General features: G+C 41.6%; 1 protein-coding gene across 2 annotated transcripts in view; it reads right to left on the reverse strand.

Annotated features, from left to right (window-relative positions):
• LOC118083125 (von Willebrand factor D and EGF domain-containing protein-like) overlaps positions 1-16,585 on the reverse strand; it is a 123,182-nt gene that overhangs the window by 67,963 nt on the left and 38,634 nt on the right. For both annotated transcript variants that reach the window (XM_060279527.1, XM_060279539.1), the window contains exons 3-5: positions 5,844-6,072; positions 3,188-3,253; positions 2,637-2,869 (exon numbers count right to left, since the gene is read on the reverse strand). In XM_060279527.1, the coding sequence (XP_060135510.1) occupies positions 2,637-2,869; positions 3,188-3,253; positions 5,844-6,072 (528 nt within the window). The remainder of the gene's footprint in view (positions 1-2,636; positions 2,870-3,187; positions 3,254-5,843; positions 6,073-16,585) is intronic.

The following is a 16,585-nucleotide window of genomic DNA, read 5'->3' on the forward strand; positions in this document are numbered from 1 at the left end:
TTCAGGGTTGTTTCGTTGTCTAATGAGTGTTGATACACCTAAGCCTAGGTGGCAATGGTGCCTTTTGGGCAGGTCTTGATCATTGGGTGAAGGCACAGTATCACATGAGCGTGGCTCCCTGGGCCCTATGTATACAAGTAAAGACCTCTGCTATGCATCTTCCTGCATTCAAACAGGAGGCTAACATGTGCTCCATATTACTTCTTTCCTCAAGGACCATAAAATGCACTGAATTTCTTGGCATTTTCAGCACAATGAGCTTTTCTCTGAGTTATCCACAAAGATTACATTAGAGTCTAAGACATTTATAATGGAGATTATGCTTCATTCAGATAGGGTTGCTCTGGGTTTTGTTTTTATTCATAATGAAACTGTCAACCAAAGCAAATCCGTGCTTATTGAAATATGGAATCTCAATGTGAAAATTCATTCCAAAACATCAGAAACCTTCCTATTAGCAGTAATTTTTTTCTAAAGAATGTATGTAGAGTTATTGTTCTGTTGTCAAAGGTTGTAATTAAAGCGAAAACTTCTCTCCTTTTCCTTTCATGGTGGAAGCTAAGTGGCTCTCTTTCTAATCTTAATGCAAAGATAAATCAGTTCATAAGCTTGTATATGGAGCTGAATTTATTTTATTTCATTGCTGTTGCATTTGCAAACAGTGTAACCTATCAGCAACATGGCCACTGCCACTGGCAAACTTTTTTAAAAAAAGTGATTTTGCATAAGCCTTTTAAAAAATGTATGCCATCTCACCGCATGAACTTTCAAATTGCTGTGCAGAGCAAAACCTGGCCAGTTTCTTTGGCACATCCTGCTTCCTTAGCATTACCCATTGCACACACTGTGCCTGCTGTAATTTACAGATGGCTGTACCTCCAGGTATGGAATGACCTCTGTCAATATAATCTAAATTGGGCTTAGGAACTGCTACAATTTCAAATCAGATGGAATGGGCTATGTTGAGTGTTTACGAGGCAGGAGGGAGGGGGAGCAGTGGATTATAGATTTATTTATTAAAGCTGCAGTAGTTTTGCAAACATTTCTCTGCCGACACAGTTTCCAGAATGGCCTGATTGGGACCTAAAGTATGGGGAAATGCTCTTATAAGCATTATGAAGAAATGGCCTTGGCAATTTCATCTAAAGAGATGCTAATAAAAGCTCAAACTCCATTGGAACAGTAAAGCTCAATGACTCTATTAAAAGCTATGATATGAACAACATCTTGAAGGAAATTTTGTATTATGCTTGAATGATATCACTGAGAGAGTTTGAAATGTAGCGTAGATGGATATCAGTCAACTGGAAGCAGAGCTTTAACATTTTTTCCTCTCCTTTTGACTCACAACTATGCAGCAGCTTTCAGAAAAATAAGTCAATAGGGAGATGAGTGCAGGTTCCTGAAGATTGCACTACCAAGGGACAGAAGAACAGGTTGGTTCTGCCACTAAACCGAACAGATGCCTCAGTTTACGATCAGAAAATACAGGTGCAGAGAACTGGATGGGTGTTAAGGTCAGTTTACAACTTCAGAGCATCAAATGAGGTCTCATAAACAAACTGTTGTTAATTTGCTACAATCTAGCTGTTTGCTGGCTTTAGACCACTTCACCAAAGATAGCCTACATGCCACAGGAGCCAACTCCTAGGGGCCGAGGTCCCTTCACCCCCCCAATCAAATATTGGAGGGGGCCAAGCCATTTAAATGGTGCATGTGTGTACCACATCATGTGATTAATTATGCAGGTGGGGCTTACCTGCTCACACACATACACCATTTTTTCCCCCAAGTTGGCACCCCTGCTATCTGCATCTAAAACATAACAGGATTTTTTGAGTTTTGTTCCTCAGAACTGTTGTGTCCTCAAAAAGCCTTCAAGGGCATTCCCCACCCCATCAGATGTCAAGGAGATTAGTAACTTTAGAAAACAGCCCTGTATATGGAAGCTTTCTTAAGGTTTAATGTTTTGTTACGTTTTTATGTATGTTGGAAGCTTCCCAGAGTGGCTGGGGAAGCTGGTCAGATACAAATAAAATATTTGTTATTATTAGGTAATGTACTCATTTCAGACCAAGTTGCTCTTTGTCTAGAGTTAAGGGTATTCTCTAACCCTAAAATACTTTCCCATCTGCTTTTTATGAGAAAATGAGGGAAATCCAGAAGATGAGTTATGATGCTGCTAAGATCAGAAAATGTCAGGTTTAGACACATGGATTGGTTTGTGAAAGTAAGGCTAGTGCTGTAAGTCCTTTGATCAGACTGACCAAGCCTGTTTGTCATTACAGCAGTGTCATGACATGATACAAATATCCTTATTCAGTGACATTTTTAGGTGAAAGTTGTAAAAGAAGCAATGCTATGATAGGCAACAACAGAAGTTCTGATAAATAAATTGGATACCATAAGAGAACTTCATCTAATACATTGGAATGCTCAGGGTTCTAAACTTGATAAATAGCATTTAATAACATTATATTAAAATGTACTCCCACTTGGGGACTGTCTTTTACATTCAGGCCAAATTCAGATTCAAAAGAACAGCTAATAAGAGCAAAAAACAAACAAACAAACAAATAAATGCAGAGAGATTCAGCTCCTCTGAACGCTTGACCTTGTCTTCAAGAAAGCATTACCGTATCTCCCAATCTGAAATTAACTCCATCCATCTCCACATAGGAGAATGTCTGCAGCGTTGTGTCATGATGAAGCTGTTCTTTCCCTCTGGATTTGGAAAGGCGTGACCAGACCACCGCATAACCTATAGACGGATCTGAAGTTGGAGTGCTGAAAGTGCATTTGAGGTAGACGTGGCCTCCCAAAAGCTCAGGGGTGACAAGTGGTTGTAAAGGTGGGAGTTGAGATGCGTCTGTGTACAAAGAAAAACAGAGGGCATGATGCACTTGAGTGGGGTAATAGTTTAGCCAAGAAATCATTATAATTGAGATAGTACTAGAAAATATAGATTGGTTTCATCAGCAGTAGCTAGTGTGGTAGGGCAAAACTATCCTTCCAACAGTAGTGTTGCTGCAGTTCAGCTGAATAGGTGTGGGATGCAACTGCAGGTGGTAGTGGACTATAAAAGCACAGATGTGAACGTGGAACATTTTTCATGGCCTTTTGAATCCCAGCTATTCTGTTCCAATAAAAAAACAACAGATATTTGATGCTAACACCAATAAATTACCTTGAAAGTTGATGTCTGCTCCAGTTCCTCTGGGACCAAAATAGTTAAATTGTGGTTCTTCAACAGCTAAAGAAATAAAATGAGATTAGTATGGCCCCATGAAGTGATAAAACTAGTGTTTAGAGGTGTGTTGTTGCTTAATTGGACTCATTGGTCTGAAAAACTTCCAAAGTTCCCAATCATTCCCAAACACAAAATTTATGTACAGTGGTACCTCGGTTTATGAACACAATTGGTTCCGGAAGTCTGTTCATAAACTGAAGCATTCATAAACTGAAGCAAACTTTCCCATTGAAAGTAATGGAAAGTGGATTAATCTGTTCCAGAAGGGTCCGCGGAGTACTCAACCTGAAGCATACTTAACCCGAAGCATGGGTGTAATTGGTTCCGGAAGTCTGTTCATAAACTGAAATGTTCATAAACTGAACATTTCCCATTGAAAATAATGGAAAGTGAATTAATCAGTTCCAGATGGGTCCGCGGCGTTCGTAAACCGAAAATTCGTAAACCGAGGTGTTCATAAACCGAGGTTCCACTGTAGTAGCATGCCTATTGTGAAAGGCCTATGTGTATTTAAATGCTCAGCTTCTGTTGCAATATGCAAAGAACTGGACATCTTGAAACAATTGTCCTTAGTTTTGTGTATATTTCAGGGAAACCCAGGCATTCATAAGTATGTGTGCCATTTACAATGAATGTGCCAAATACATCCATACTCAGGTGCAAACAGTAAAATGCAGAGCACTCTTGTCTTCTGCTGTTGAACCCAGCCAGATGAGCAGGGTATAAATAATAAAGTTGTTGTTGTTGTTGTTGTTGTTGTTGTTGTGAGTGTGCATATTATGAAATGTGCAATCCAGCCAAGGTCAACCACTGTTAAGTCACACTGATTTCAATAGGAGAGATTTAAGAATGTTCATTTTAATTATTTCATTTATATCCCACTCCCCCCCCCCAAGATGCTCAAAGTGGCATGATTAGTTCTGCCCTCTGCATTTTATCCTTTAACTATGTAATGTAGGTCAGGTTGGGAAACAATGACTGTCCCAAAGTCACCCAACCTTCATAGTAGAATGGGGATTTGAACCATGGTCTCCCAGGTCTTACTTCAATACACTAACCTGCTAACTACTACACCAGACAATCTCTCATTTGGCAAGTGAATATACATATCTTTCATCGACATCAAGGAGAAATTAGTGTAATTGTTTCATATAGTGTTGCCTCTCTGCATGAAGCTGTATCAAGTACCAGAGGAAAGCTCCCTGCATTTAGCAGCTTGTAATATATGAGGATGTGGAATTCAGCTTTGCACTAAGGCAATTGTTTCATCAGGGCAAGCACTTCAGCTGGCCAAAAGGAATAATCTCCCTCTATCCCCCACTGTTCTGGGGGTTCTCTCAACTCTCAACCACTACCACAATTGAGCCAATCTTAGGGAGGCTGCATGAGGGGAAACAAGTAGAAGTTCTTGCACAGGGCTACCACTGATGTGACACATTAGTTCAACCGCACCCTAAAATCTGAACCAGGGAAAACAACAGAAGAAGAGAAAGGGAGTAAAGGTGGGAGTAAACATTGACAAAATCTGGAATTATTTCAGTTACACATACTTAGGCTTAGTTTTAGTAGGGAATGAGAATTAGGAGGTTGTGCTACAACCTTCATTTTAAAAAGGAAAGTTTTGAAGATAAAAAATGGAATTAGCATCACACAGGTGTTCAGGGAAGCAGTTCCAAGCATACAGGACAGCAATGGGGAGTCTTTTGAGAAACAGAAGTTCAATCACAAATTAATATTTCAGTGTTCCTTTCCATTCAAACTGAGACATGACAGAATGGCAGAAAAGTTCACCTAAATAGCTATGGTTAGTGACTGGCAGAAGGTCTGGAAACAGGATTTTGAAAAGCTGATAGCTCTAGTCTTCTTTGTGTTGAATCCATGAGATCCAATTTGTACAATAAGATTCAGGTTCCAAAGGGAAACACAGAGGAATAATGCTCTGTGCCTCTGTGAGTCTCTTAAGGGAGAATCATTTCTAGCAATCTATATGCACTTGAAGACTGCAAGTTCAGAAGGTGTAACAGAGTGAGGAATTGCTATCTGCCATTCCTTTTGTCTTTGAAATACAGAATAGAGTCTAGAACTCTTCTGGTGGTTTGGCAATTATTTTTGACAAAAGTAATTATAAAGAAAAAAAGACACCAAAAAGCTGTTTTCTTATTCCCTCCCTTGTATCCTTTCAAGGGCTTTCAAATCATCATTGATATCTCCAATAGATCATTTCAGTATTAGATGCCACTCTGTGATGTAAACAAACAAACAGTAATAAACATGCTCAGTCAGTTAGCTTTGCTCTTTAAACCAAATGTGGACGCAAAAGGCTGCAATAAAGGTTACGTAGGAAGTGTAACCAAGCTAAGCATACCTTGGTAACATGCTATAGATTAAATTCTGCCAAAGTAATAACAGCTATTCCTCAGAAACACCCTGGGCTGTTGCTGATTGATTAGCTACATTGTCTGCATCTTACTGGGAGCAATGCTTGACTTGCAAGGTCACTGGGATGTGCAGAGCAATAACGCAACCTTTGAGCACGTAGGAAGAGAGGTGCATATACAATCTGGGTGATAAATATGGACTGTATGAAACCCACCTTCTGCGCAGTAGCCCATGCACCCTTGAGTTGGTTGCAAGAGATAAACAAAGAACTCTCCACAATGTCTGACCGATATGGGTATCCGGAACAGACAACAGTCTTTGATGCTTCCGAAAAAGAACTGCCAGGTAGCACAGGCGGTGAGCTCCTTTCTCTCGCCAGGCTGCGGGAGGGAGTCAGACTCAAGCGACAGCCAGACTGGAGCTTGTGTCCCACATTTGTTCATCTGTGGAAATATATAAACCAAATCAATCAAGTGGCTGCATTTCTGCTTGGCTTTCCCCCTTTGAATATAATTCTTTTCCCTGGAGTGGGGGGTGCAACAGTGATGTTATGAGCTATATTTTGTCCTCTGTTGGAATCTGTTGGGGTGAAGGGCAGGGTATAAATAGGCTTAATAAACAACGTAATAAATACATCAGTGCAGGACTTAGGGACAGGTGTCTAGGGGTCCTCAGCAGAAGGAACAGGAGAGCCCCCAAATACAGCAGGAATGTTTTGAAGCAAGTGGGGTAACGCCTAAAAACCTTTCCCCATACAACCAACAAATCCTGAGTCTTAAATGGCCAGCTCCACCCACCCCATGAGCTGTCGTGAACTGGCAGGACAATGGGGAGAAGGAAGAGGAGGGAAAGGAGTGTATCTGAGACTGTGACACACTGGTGCAAGCTGGGGGTGGGGAAGGAAAAGTTGGTGTAGGAAGTACTCACAGGGTGACTGAGCATGGCAAGGGGGTGGGGGTGGGGAGGTCAGTGCACAGGAACCATAACAGCTGGACCCTTCACCAGAGCCAAGGAGACCCCTGTCTCCATAAACACAGGTGTAGGAAGCAGCAGGAGGGATGCTCCAGGAGGCTGAGGCAGGCAAGGGCCCACAGCCCGGCTCCCTGGCTGGCCAGGTGGGGCTCATTAGCTCTGGGAGGAGGTGTGGGATTCCTCAGCTGGAGTAGGCTTGGAACAGGTGAGGGTCACATGTCTCATCAGGCCCAGGTGCTGCAATCAGCAGGCAAGGGAAAGCAGAGCTGAGGTGCTGTGGCTGCTTAACTGCTCGTACTGATGGTTTTCAGCTTGGATGAGTCAGGATCTCTGCAGGACTTTGGACATGGCAATTGATCCTGGACTGAGGACTTGACATACTCACTTGCTGCCAGGTAGGCCAGGGGTTCAGCTTCTGTGGACTATGTGCTAGTAGCCCTTTTCAAGGTTGGCTCCTCAATCAATGTTTAGCCCTGACACGCAGGCCTGTGCAGAATAAGGAAGGGGGGCAGGTAACACCTTCCCCAGGATTGGAGGTGGGGAGGCTAAGTTGCCATGGGGCCCTGCCAGGAACTGGCTGCTGCTTGGTTTAAGTTTATAACTTTGTTCTAACAAGACCCTCGCTCAGAGCCTCAGACAAGCTCTCCCAGAAGTGTGGTGGGGTCTTGAAGTTCTAAGAAATGGGGAAGTCACTCCTAAAATAGTCTGCCCTTATACTGGAACAGGTGGGGCTTTAGGGTGGCCAGGAGTCCATTTTGTTAAAAAACCTGAGGCATTCCTCCTTGGAATATTGGCGAAAGACATCCCAGCAAAGTATAGAGATATTTTTTTATACGCAACAGCGGCAGGGCGCCTGCTGATAGCAGCCAATTGGAAAGGAGACAAAATCCCTTCAGTTGAAGAATGGCGAACGAAGTTATTAGAATTTCTTGATATGGCTCAATTAACCGATAAATTAAGGAGAAATTCGAAACAAAAATTTATGGAAAAATGGGAAAAATTTAGAAAATATTTACAAGAAAATTACAGTAAGGACGAAATCTTCACGGCAGCCGTAGAATGATTGGTATTCATCAATAATTCAGACAAATGGGTATGATCGGTGTTAGTGTGTACAAAAGAATTAATAGGAATTCGAGGAGAAGGGAATGTACATAGGGGAACCAAATGAGTCACACAGCAGATAGTGACTGGAAGTCAGAGGTATGAATATGAATTGATAAACTATACGATGAATATGGTATGTTGTAGAAACTTTGTGTCGGCGGTGGAAGCATCAAGAGAGAGATTAATTTATTTGTTCAACTTGTTTTAGGAATTAGGATTAGAACAAATGTAGTTAGGGTGGCCAGGAGTCATAAGGAATGTTGTCCAATCCCTTCAACCACCTGGTGGTATTTTGTATAAGTGTGCACAGTAGCAGTTTGCTTGTGAGAACCATGTGAGGAAACTGGCTGGTCTGGCCTTTCTGTTGAAAAGTAATGGGGTGCCTTATGCTACTGAGGACTAAAGAGTGTGGAAGAACTTGAATGAAATGTTAAAGGGACTGAAGGCCCAATGGGCATTGGTATGTGCCTCATCTTTTCAACAATTCTTGTTCCATGTGGCAGCACTGACTGCCTTTGTGGGGGGTGGAGGGAGTTGCATGTTGAAGATCTGATGGCAGCCTCTAGGGCTGACAGCTCATGCACTGCTTTAGAATTGGTGGATCTCACCTTCAAAGAGGGTGGGTGTGTTGTACTCAGTTGAATTCATCAATCTAAAACATATCAGCTTCAGAAGAAGGGGCAGGTTTGTTCTTTGTCTACTTTTTCTGTGGTGTGACTTTGCTCTGCAGTGGCTTTCCAGGAATTCTTCAGGATCTGGTTTTTTTTTTTTTGTGATCAGGGGGGTTTCCCTATGACCTGGGATTGCCTCCTGACAACTTTGCTTTGAGTTTGGCCGTGTTTTGCAGCCTGTACAAGTCTTTGTGTTACACTTGGGAGGCAATGATTTGGGGGTTATTGACAAGCAAGGAACCTTATCTTGCTGGCCTGCATGGAAGTGTGACATTAATCTGCTATGATTGTATTCTTGCCCTTTTGTGTATTTCTAATGAACCTCTGTGGTGCAGGTCATGTTATTCATATTTGTGATCCTCAACACTGTAGCCATTGGAAGAATATTAATTACCTTGTATCATTATTATTCGTCACTGGCTGTTGTTTTTTTGGGGAAAAAAACACAGTGGCAGTTTACAGATGAGACCATCATAGACATGCTTATATCTGGAATAAGAGATATAACATATTTTCTGCTTCAGAGCTTCAAAGGAATGCATCTTCGTTTGAATTCTGCACATTTGTTTGAGCAAACCATAAAGTAAACAAGAATTTCAAGTGTCTGGAGAAAGTGGGAAGATCTTAAAAACTAAACAGTTTTTCCTCCCATCTGGGGAGCTGTTTGGTTTCTCATTGATACTGAGAGTGCTTTAGTAGCTGAAGTATAAGCAGAAGCTTACTATGGAACAACTAAAACAATATTCTCAGCAAGTGGAATTGAGGCATAAGTGTTTTAAAAGTCCCATTAAAAGCCTTCCAGTAATATTTGTAAGCTTTTAAAAGATTCCTTAAAAGAAAACATATGAAACCTTACATAAAATGTGAAGAAATGAGCACAGAGATTGCATGGTGACACGCCTGCCTGCATAGGCGCCAGGTCTAGGGGGCTCTGGGTGTCAGGACACCCCAAAAAATGTGGGTGCTTAGCACCCACAACACAGGGCTCAGAAGTTGTGTTGGAGCACTGGTGCAGTCTTCCAGACCACATCGGAGGACCTGCCAGGCCTCCAAACATGACTTTGGGTAGAAAGAAAGGGAGGGAGCTGGGACTCCCATGTGAGCAATGGAACCAGACATGCCTGAAAGAAGGGAAGGCTGTCCAGCTTGCCCATCTCATTCATCCTTATCTCCCTCATTGTTTTCCTCCAAATTCTGCCATTCCAGGTCTGAGCCCTGGTGTTGTAGGTTTCATGACAGGCACCGGGGAACATTTGGGGACAATACTGGCCTGCCCCATAAGAGTGAGCACCACTTGAGCCAGTAAGGAACCAGACTGCTGGTATTTGAAATCAAAAAGGCGTGAGAGCAGCTTTTAAGGTGATTACTGGGGGGAAAGTGGGCAGGAACTTAGAGCCTCCTGTTCGGGGAAAATAATCCCGAAGGGATAAGGGCAAAAATGTATGTTTGATTGTGCAAATGGGAGAGGGTAGAACCAGGCAATGAAAATGTGAGGGGACATGATAGAAGTGCAAAGGAGCCTAAGAGCCAAGAGGGGAAACCACATGGGCCAGAGACATTTAGAGAGAGACCAGGGAAGGTGTACTAACAATGGTCTTGCTCTGTCTATAAGGGGGAGGGAACCCTTTTCAGCCCAAGGATGACTTTCCTTTCTGGCCAACCTTCCAAAGGCTGTGTGTTCGTGGCGAGTGCAAAGAGAGACAAAAGGGAGTGGATCAATGAATGCAATCTTTACACTCTCTTTTTATATAGTAGGCTAGTTTCTACACACACACACACACTCGCACCCCCTCCGTTTTCCATCTAGACAAGCACGAGGCATTATCAGACTTCAGGGACACATTCCAGCCAGACCAAAGCTCTTAGGCCAGTGAGGGGTGTGATTTGGGGAGAGAGCCATGGCCTGAAGAGGGTTCTGAGGGCCAGAAAGAGAGACATCCCCCTGGGTCTGAGGCTCACCATCCCAGCAGTCGAAGAGGACATGGAATCTGGCAAGCTCTAAATCCTAAAAGGGGAGGGTTCCTTCACATATTCCTTCACATAAATGGGTAGCAATACCAGGCCCCAAGAGCAATTAAGTGCTGGGAACATACTATCTCAGCCTCAACCAAAATATCCTGGGCGATCCTGAAGTCTTGAATGAATTCAAGGAGACATCCCAAGGAGGAAATGTTCTAACGATGGGGTGGTTTTAATTATCCTTATTTGGACTGGTTAAATGTGTATTGTAGCCATGACAAAATAACAGCATCCTAAAACAGTTGGTCATGGAACAGAGGGCAGGTGTCCCTGGCCTGGCCATAGGACTCGTGAGAGATGTGTCATTGAACTGTGGGGATAGTGACTGCATTGCTTTCTCATTCTACATATATGTAAGCAGATAATTGCCAAGCAAGTCCAACACACTCACATTTGATGTCAAAATAGAAAACTTCCCAACAATGGGACGATTGGTAAGCAGGAAGTTGAGAAGGAAAGAGGGGGAGGGTCAAGCCTTCCCCGGGATCTTGGCAAGTTCTTTAAAATCACAAGCTCGGTTAGATTAGCCCAATTTATCATATTTATTCAAGCTTCCGTAGATGCTGCCGTGTTGGTTGTTTAATGTAAGGTAAAGGTAAAGGGACCCCTGACCATTGGGTCCAGTCGTGACCGACTCTGGGGTTGCGCGCTCATCTCGCATTATTGGCCGAGGGAGCCAGTGTATAGCTTCCAGGTCATGTGGCCAGCATGACAAAGCCACTTCTGGCGAACCAGAGCAGCACACGGAAATGCCGTTTACCTTCCCACTGTAGCGGTTCCTATTTATCTACTTGCATTTTGACGTGTTTTCGAACTGCTAGGTTGGCAGGAGCTGGGACTGAGCAACGGGAGCTCACCCCGTCACAGGGATTCAAACCGCTGACCTTCTGATCAGCAAGCCCTAGGCTCAGTGGTTTAATGTACTTGATTTTAATGGATTTTATATTGGGGTGAGGTGCCTTGAAATGTTTAATGAAGGGTGGCATAATAAATAAAAGCCTGAAAAGCGCTTGTAAGAACTGCACAATGAATAAATAAAGGAAGAAATCATTATCACAAAATGGAACACTTATAAGCTTATACTGTCAAAATATACACCTGCAAATAGGTGCAAGAAGACTTGGCTTATTTGCTGTTTTTTAAAAAAAAAAAAAAAAATTGGCCATCATTTTTTTTAAAAAAAGAGTTTAACAGTTACCCTTTGCAAAGAGGTGAGCACTTTCAAATTGTGCACTATTCTGCCTCAATTTTGGAGCTACGTGAAATAGTGCCGTGCTAAAATGAGACTGGTAAATCTGAGCATTATGTTAGCTTGAAGGGGGTGGGGGGAGAGAGAGACTTTAAAAGAGTGGGGAAGTCTCCCTCCCTCCCCCCCTTTGGTGCAGCCCTGCTGGATTCCTTAAGCTGCAGCAGTAGCAAAAGCTCTTTTGTAGCACACACAAAAAATGGATCGTGTATGACAGCAGGGTGAGAGTGGAGGTCACAGTATAAGTTATGCTGGCTTTATTGTAGTTCTGTCAGCTGAATTTTACCTGGCAGCCCCAAGGCTAAAAGACACAAGGAAAACTGAAAGCCTGCCTGGGCTTTGAGAATAAAATGGTGGGAATGATAAATTAATATCTAGCATTTGCCAAAGCATATTTAATTTTTTATTGCCTTGTTTGAAAGGCTATTATTATTATTATATATTATTATTATTATTATTATTTATTTTCTCTGATGGGAAAAGATTACTTGGGGTTTTTATTGAATTCATAAGATTCAGAGGAAGTTATCACAGGACGGATTTAGGCCATAAAGCAAAAATCCTTGCCCAGAGCTATGATTCTTCATGCCTCAGCCCTCTTTTCCCTGTCCTTTCTCAGTGCTCGGTAGATTAAATGGCAGGAATCTAGCCACCGTGTGCCATAAGCAAAGCACATCACACCAAGATTTCTGCTTCTAACTCAGGGCTTCTGCTTGTGACTGATATCCAGGTACTAAAGAGGAAGTTAAGCAAAGTACCCAACGTATTCAAATACTGAGTTAAAGGCAAGCATGACAAACCTTGTAGGCAATTTAAAGAGACAAGTGTACCTCTATCAATAGAAAATTAAAGGTGGAACGTGCATACATGCACACATTTGTATTCACATATATATTTTCACCCTTTGTTGGCATTCCCACAGACTTCCAATGGGCTAGGGCGGTGGTACTTGATTTACGAATGAATAAATGTACATGTGCATGTGTTAGAATCAATCTAGAATTAAAGTTGCAATGTTAGAAGAGAGAAAAATAAAATATGCAGGAAGTATAAACATGGGGGGGGGGGCTGGGATACAAAAGCATGTTTAAGAATACCCCATATTTTTTGCAGTATTGGGAACATATTTACAGCCATTGTTTTGTACACCTTGACAGAATGGACTTTTGTTGTTGTTAACCCGGTCATCAGTTGCCCTGTAAAAGTGCTTCTATAGGCACAATCAGTGATGTTGAATGTGATATTTTGGACAAATAAACACTCCTTCGTGATGGTTTCTTAAATATAAAGCAAGTAAAGTTTTATACATAGCTAGTTTTAATGCATGTGCTTAGGAGAGTGATACAGGCAAAGAGGCACTTAGTGTAATAGAAGTATATAATTATAGAGTTGGAAGGGACCGTGAGAGTCATCTAGTCCCACCCCCTGCAATGCAGGAATCGTCTACCCAGTGTGAGACTCAAACCCGCAACCCTGAGATTCTCTTATTATACCAATTGAGCTATCCCACTGCTTCTATTGAACTCAGTGGGGAGTGAGCATTCAGATTTTTTCACATTGAAATAAGGAGTCTTCAGTTTGCTTAACTTCAGCTAGATTGTAGCCAAGATTTTTGTTATGTGCATGTCTGATCAAGATGCAGGAAGTGGTTGTATGTATACACCACTGGCAGCCAAGGCATATTGATACCTCATTGATTTTTCAGTGAGGTATTTAAATACGCATTTGAGTCTCTCCCACTCAAATTAATGGGAATGAAAAGTGTTCAGCTTTATTGGATGCTGTTCAAAACATCCTCTTGGTGTGGAACACTGAAACTTCTGGAGTTTGGGGTGGGAAGTAAATATATGCTGACACTGTTGAGTAGCACAGGGTGGAGATCTCTTGCAGACTCCTTGCTGCTCATCTTTTGATAAAACCCTCCACCCAAAAAACCTCAATACGTTATCTGCTCTTCAGTTAGGAAGCGTGATATGATCAAGCACCCTTCTCCAAAGCAGGCTCAGAGAAGATAATATGCAATTTTAGAGGAAAGTAGTTTCTGGCATTAATGCAATCAGATGCTGATCTCTACCTGGCACCTACTGAGCACTCCTTGAAGGGGTTCAGCTTCAAAGTGGGAATCTGAATGCTCACTTCCTACCATGTTTTGTCACTTTTCATTAAAGCATACTGTACTGTACTGACATTTCTTAATTAATCCATGCAGCGCCACTGCAAGATAGGTATGTATGTCTTAAATATTATTCATTCCTGGCTAAGCAGCCACTAATCCATCAAATTATTCAACTTAGAATCGACGCATAAAAAAGTGGATGAGCTGCCCATTTCAAGTAAACGGAAAACACACTGGAATTACTGCTGCACCCTGGGATGTCTTATTCCACTTATTCGGGATTTAGATATTCAAAGTGATTTGATTGATCATTCCCAAGTTATATGCAATTGCAAAGGTGTTTTTTTTTTTAAAAAAAAAATCAAGCCGTTGGACCCATCATTTGAGGTTTGCATAGAAATTATGGTATTAAATATAAGTAGGAGCTTATAAGAAAAAATGCTGCTGATGTTTAAGTGATAGAGCAGCTTCTTCAGTATTTTACTGGCTGTTGGTTACTGGTATTGCTGATCAGTGCTTGAGATATTACAAGCTGCTTCATGAAATGCTACACTTTGTTAATTGGTTTTTAAAAAAGAAAAAAGAAAAAGAATAATCATATGGAAATTAAATGCTCTATTTAATTTCATCCAAAAACAATTAATTTCTCAGTGAACTGAGTCTTGATGTCGCATGTTCTGAGCACATGATATTATTCAACCAATCAATTAATATGTATTTTGATACATTTCATTCAACTGTTTTTTTCTGTTTGGTGTTCGGTCAATATTTTTGTCAGTAAATGTTTGTGAGAGATTAGGTTGCAAAGCTTGGGAAATCACGGTAGATTTCACATCTTGAGTAGGCTGATTAATATAATTTAAATGAGATGGTTATTAACTCTGCTGCATGTATTTGGTTCAGCTCTAATGGGCTCACTCTTACTTGACTTAGCGGCAATTAGCATCTGGAAAATCTAGTATGTAGTTGTAATGCAGGAAGCCTAATGCCAAGGCAGTGGAAGATGTTTTAAATGAACAGTTCCAGTGGTCCTGAAATAGACAAACATAATGTGCCTGGGGGTGGGGTGGTGATCAGAGACATAGAGCAATTTCACACACTTACCAGACATGGGATGCATGCGTATGGTGGGGAAAATGGGCATGTGTACATGCTCCCACCATACAAAGAAGATAAGCTGTGCCATAGGTGACATGAGTGTACATCTACAAATTTCAATTTGTATTCAAAGTACTGCTAAGTAGGTCCCTGCACAAGCAGGATGACTTCCCCTTGTGTAACCAGATTTTTTCCTGCTTCCCCCTCCCCCATGTGCACTCATAAATCTCTTCTGAGGTTTCTCCCAGCCCTTTCATGGAGATTTGGTGGTGGTGTGGAGCATGTGCTATTGGAGGAGATGGGGGGGGGGAGCTCCATTACACAAGCATAAGTCTTGATGCTTGTGCAATTATTTCACTGAATGCTACCAATATTTTTCTCACTCAAGGGTGAACAAAAATCGCCCAAACCAGGTGTACAATCACTGTGTCATGTGCTGTCTTCTATTTTTGATGTGGGAAGGGCACACACACACACAGGATCCATGCTTGGTGAGTGTGTGACCCAGCCCCAACAAGTTGGGTGACTTTGGTAAACTTTGAAGCCATTTTAATCATAGGAGTAGCAGCTGGTTCATTATATCTTTGGTTGCACGCTTTATGTATTATGCGAATTTATGGTTCTGGCTGCTCAAATGGCAAATAAGGGGCGGGGGGAATCATATGAGCCAAACTCAAGACTTATGCAAACATGGATTAGACTGAACATCTGTTTCCATGTGAACATTGTTTGATGTTTTAATTGAGGGGGGAAAGAGTGTCTGCTTAGACTGGAGAAGAATATGGTGGATTTCAATAATAATGATTTAGAAATTTGGGTATCATTGGACCTATCAATCATGGAAACTAGTATGCTGCACGTTACTGGATATATAGCTTTGTTTATGAATAATTGACTAAACATTATTGAGGGGGATCTGGCACATTTTACCATGAACACATGTGCACAAACACACAACCAACTTCCAAAATGATTGCTGATCAGCTTGGAAAATGCTGATCACCTGCTTGCGGAGTCCTAAATCTAGGTCTAATCCCTTTCCTACAACTGTTGTCCATTATGGTTAAAACCAAAAACACTGACTAACTGGTCTTGGAGATTCTGGATGGGGACCTGTGTCACTTTGTGTCACTGGGAACCTGTGTCATTCAGTGGACTTTCTAGTACTGTGCTGGGTAATATTTTTATTTACATGATCAAGTATGTAGTTGCTGGAACATCAAATCTCAAATTTAACATATATAATTACAGCACAATTTTACATGTGACTTCAGAGAAGTAAGTCCCATTGAGTTTAGACAGTGACAATTTAGACCAGGCATCCCCAAACTGCGGCCCTCCAGATGTTTTGGCCTACAACTCCCATGATTCCTAGCTAACAGGACCAGTGGTCGGGGAAGATGGGAATTGTAGTCCAAAACATCTGGAGGGCCGAAGTCTGGGGATGCCTGATTTAGACCAAAAGAAGAACCAAGAAAGGCAATGCTAAGTTTTGCATTCATTTGCTTAAAATCCAATGCATCCCACTCATTCTTTTCTCTCTTTTTTGGTACAGTTTTAAATTACAATTTTTTCCCTTCTAATTTCAGTTCAAATCCCATTTCACTTCGGCTGATATTAAATGAAGCCAGCTTTTAGCTGAGCTGCTGCTTGGAATTATGAGTTTATGAATTTATTATTTCATTTGAATTATGAAGTTATCCACAGAAGAAACCAAATAATCTATT

Source organism: Zootoca vivipara, chromosome 1 (assembly GCF_963506605.1).
Source record: "Zootoca vivipara chromosome 1, rZooViv1.1, whole genome shotgun sequence".
NCBI lineage: Eukaryota > Metazoa > Chordata > Lepidosauria > Squamata > Lacertidae > Zootoca > Zootoca vivipara.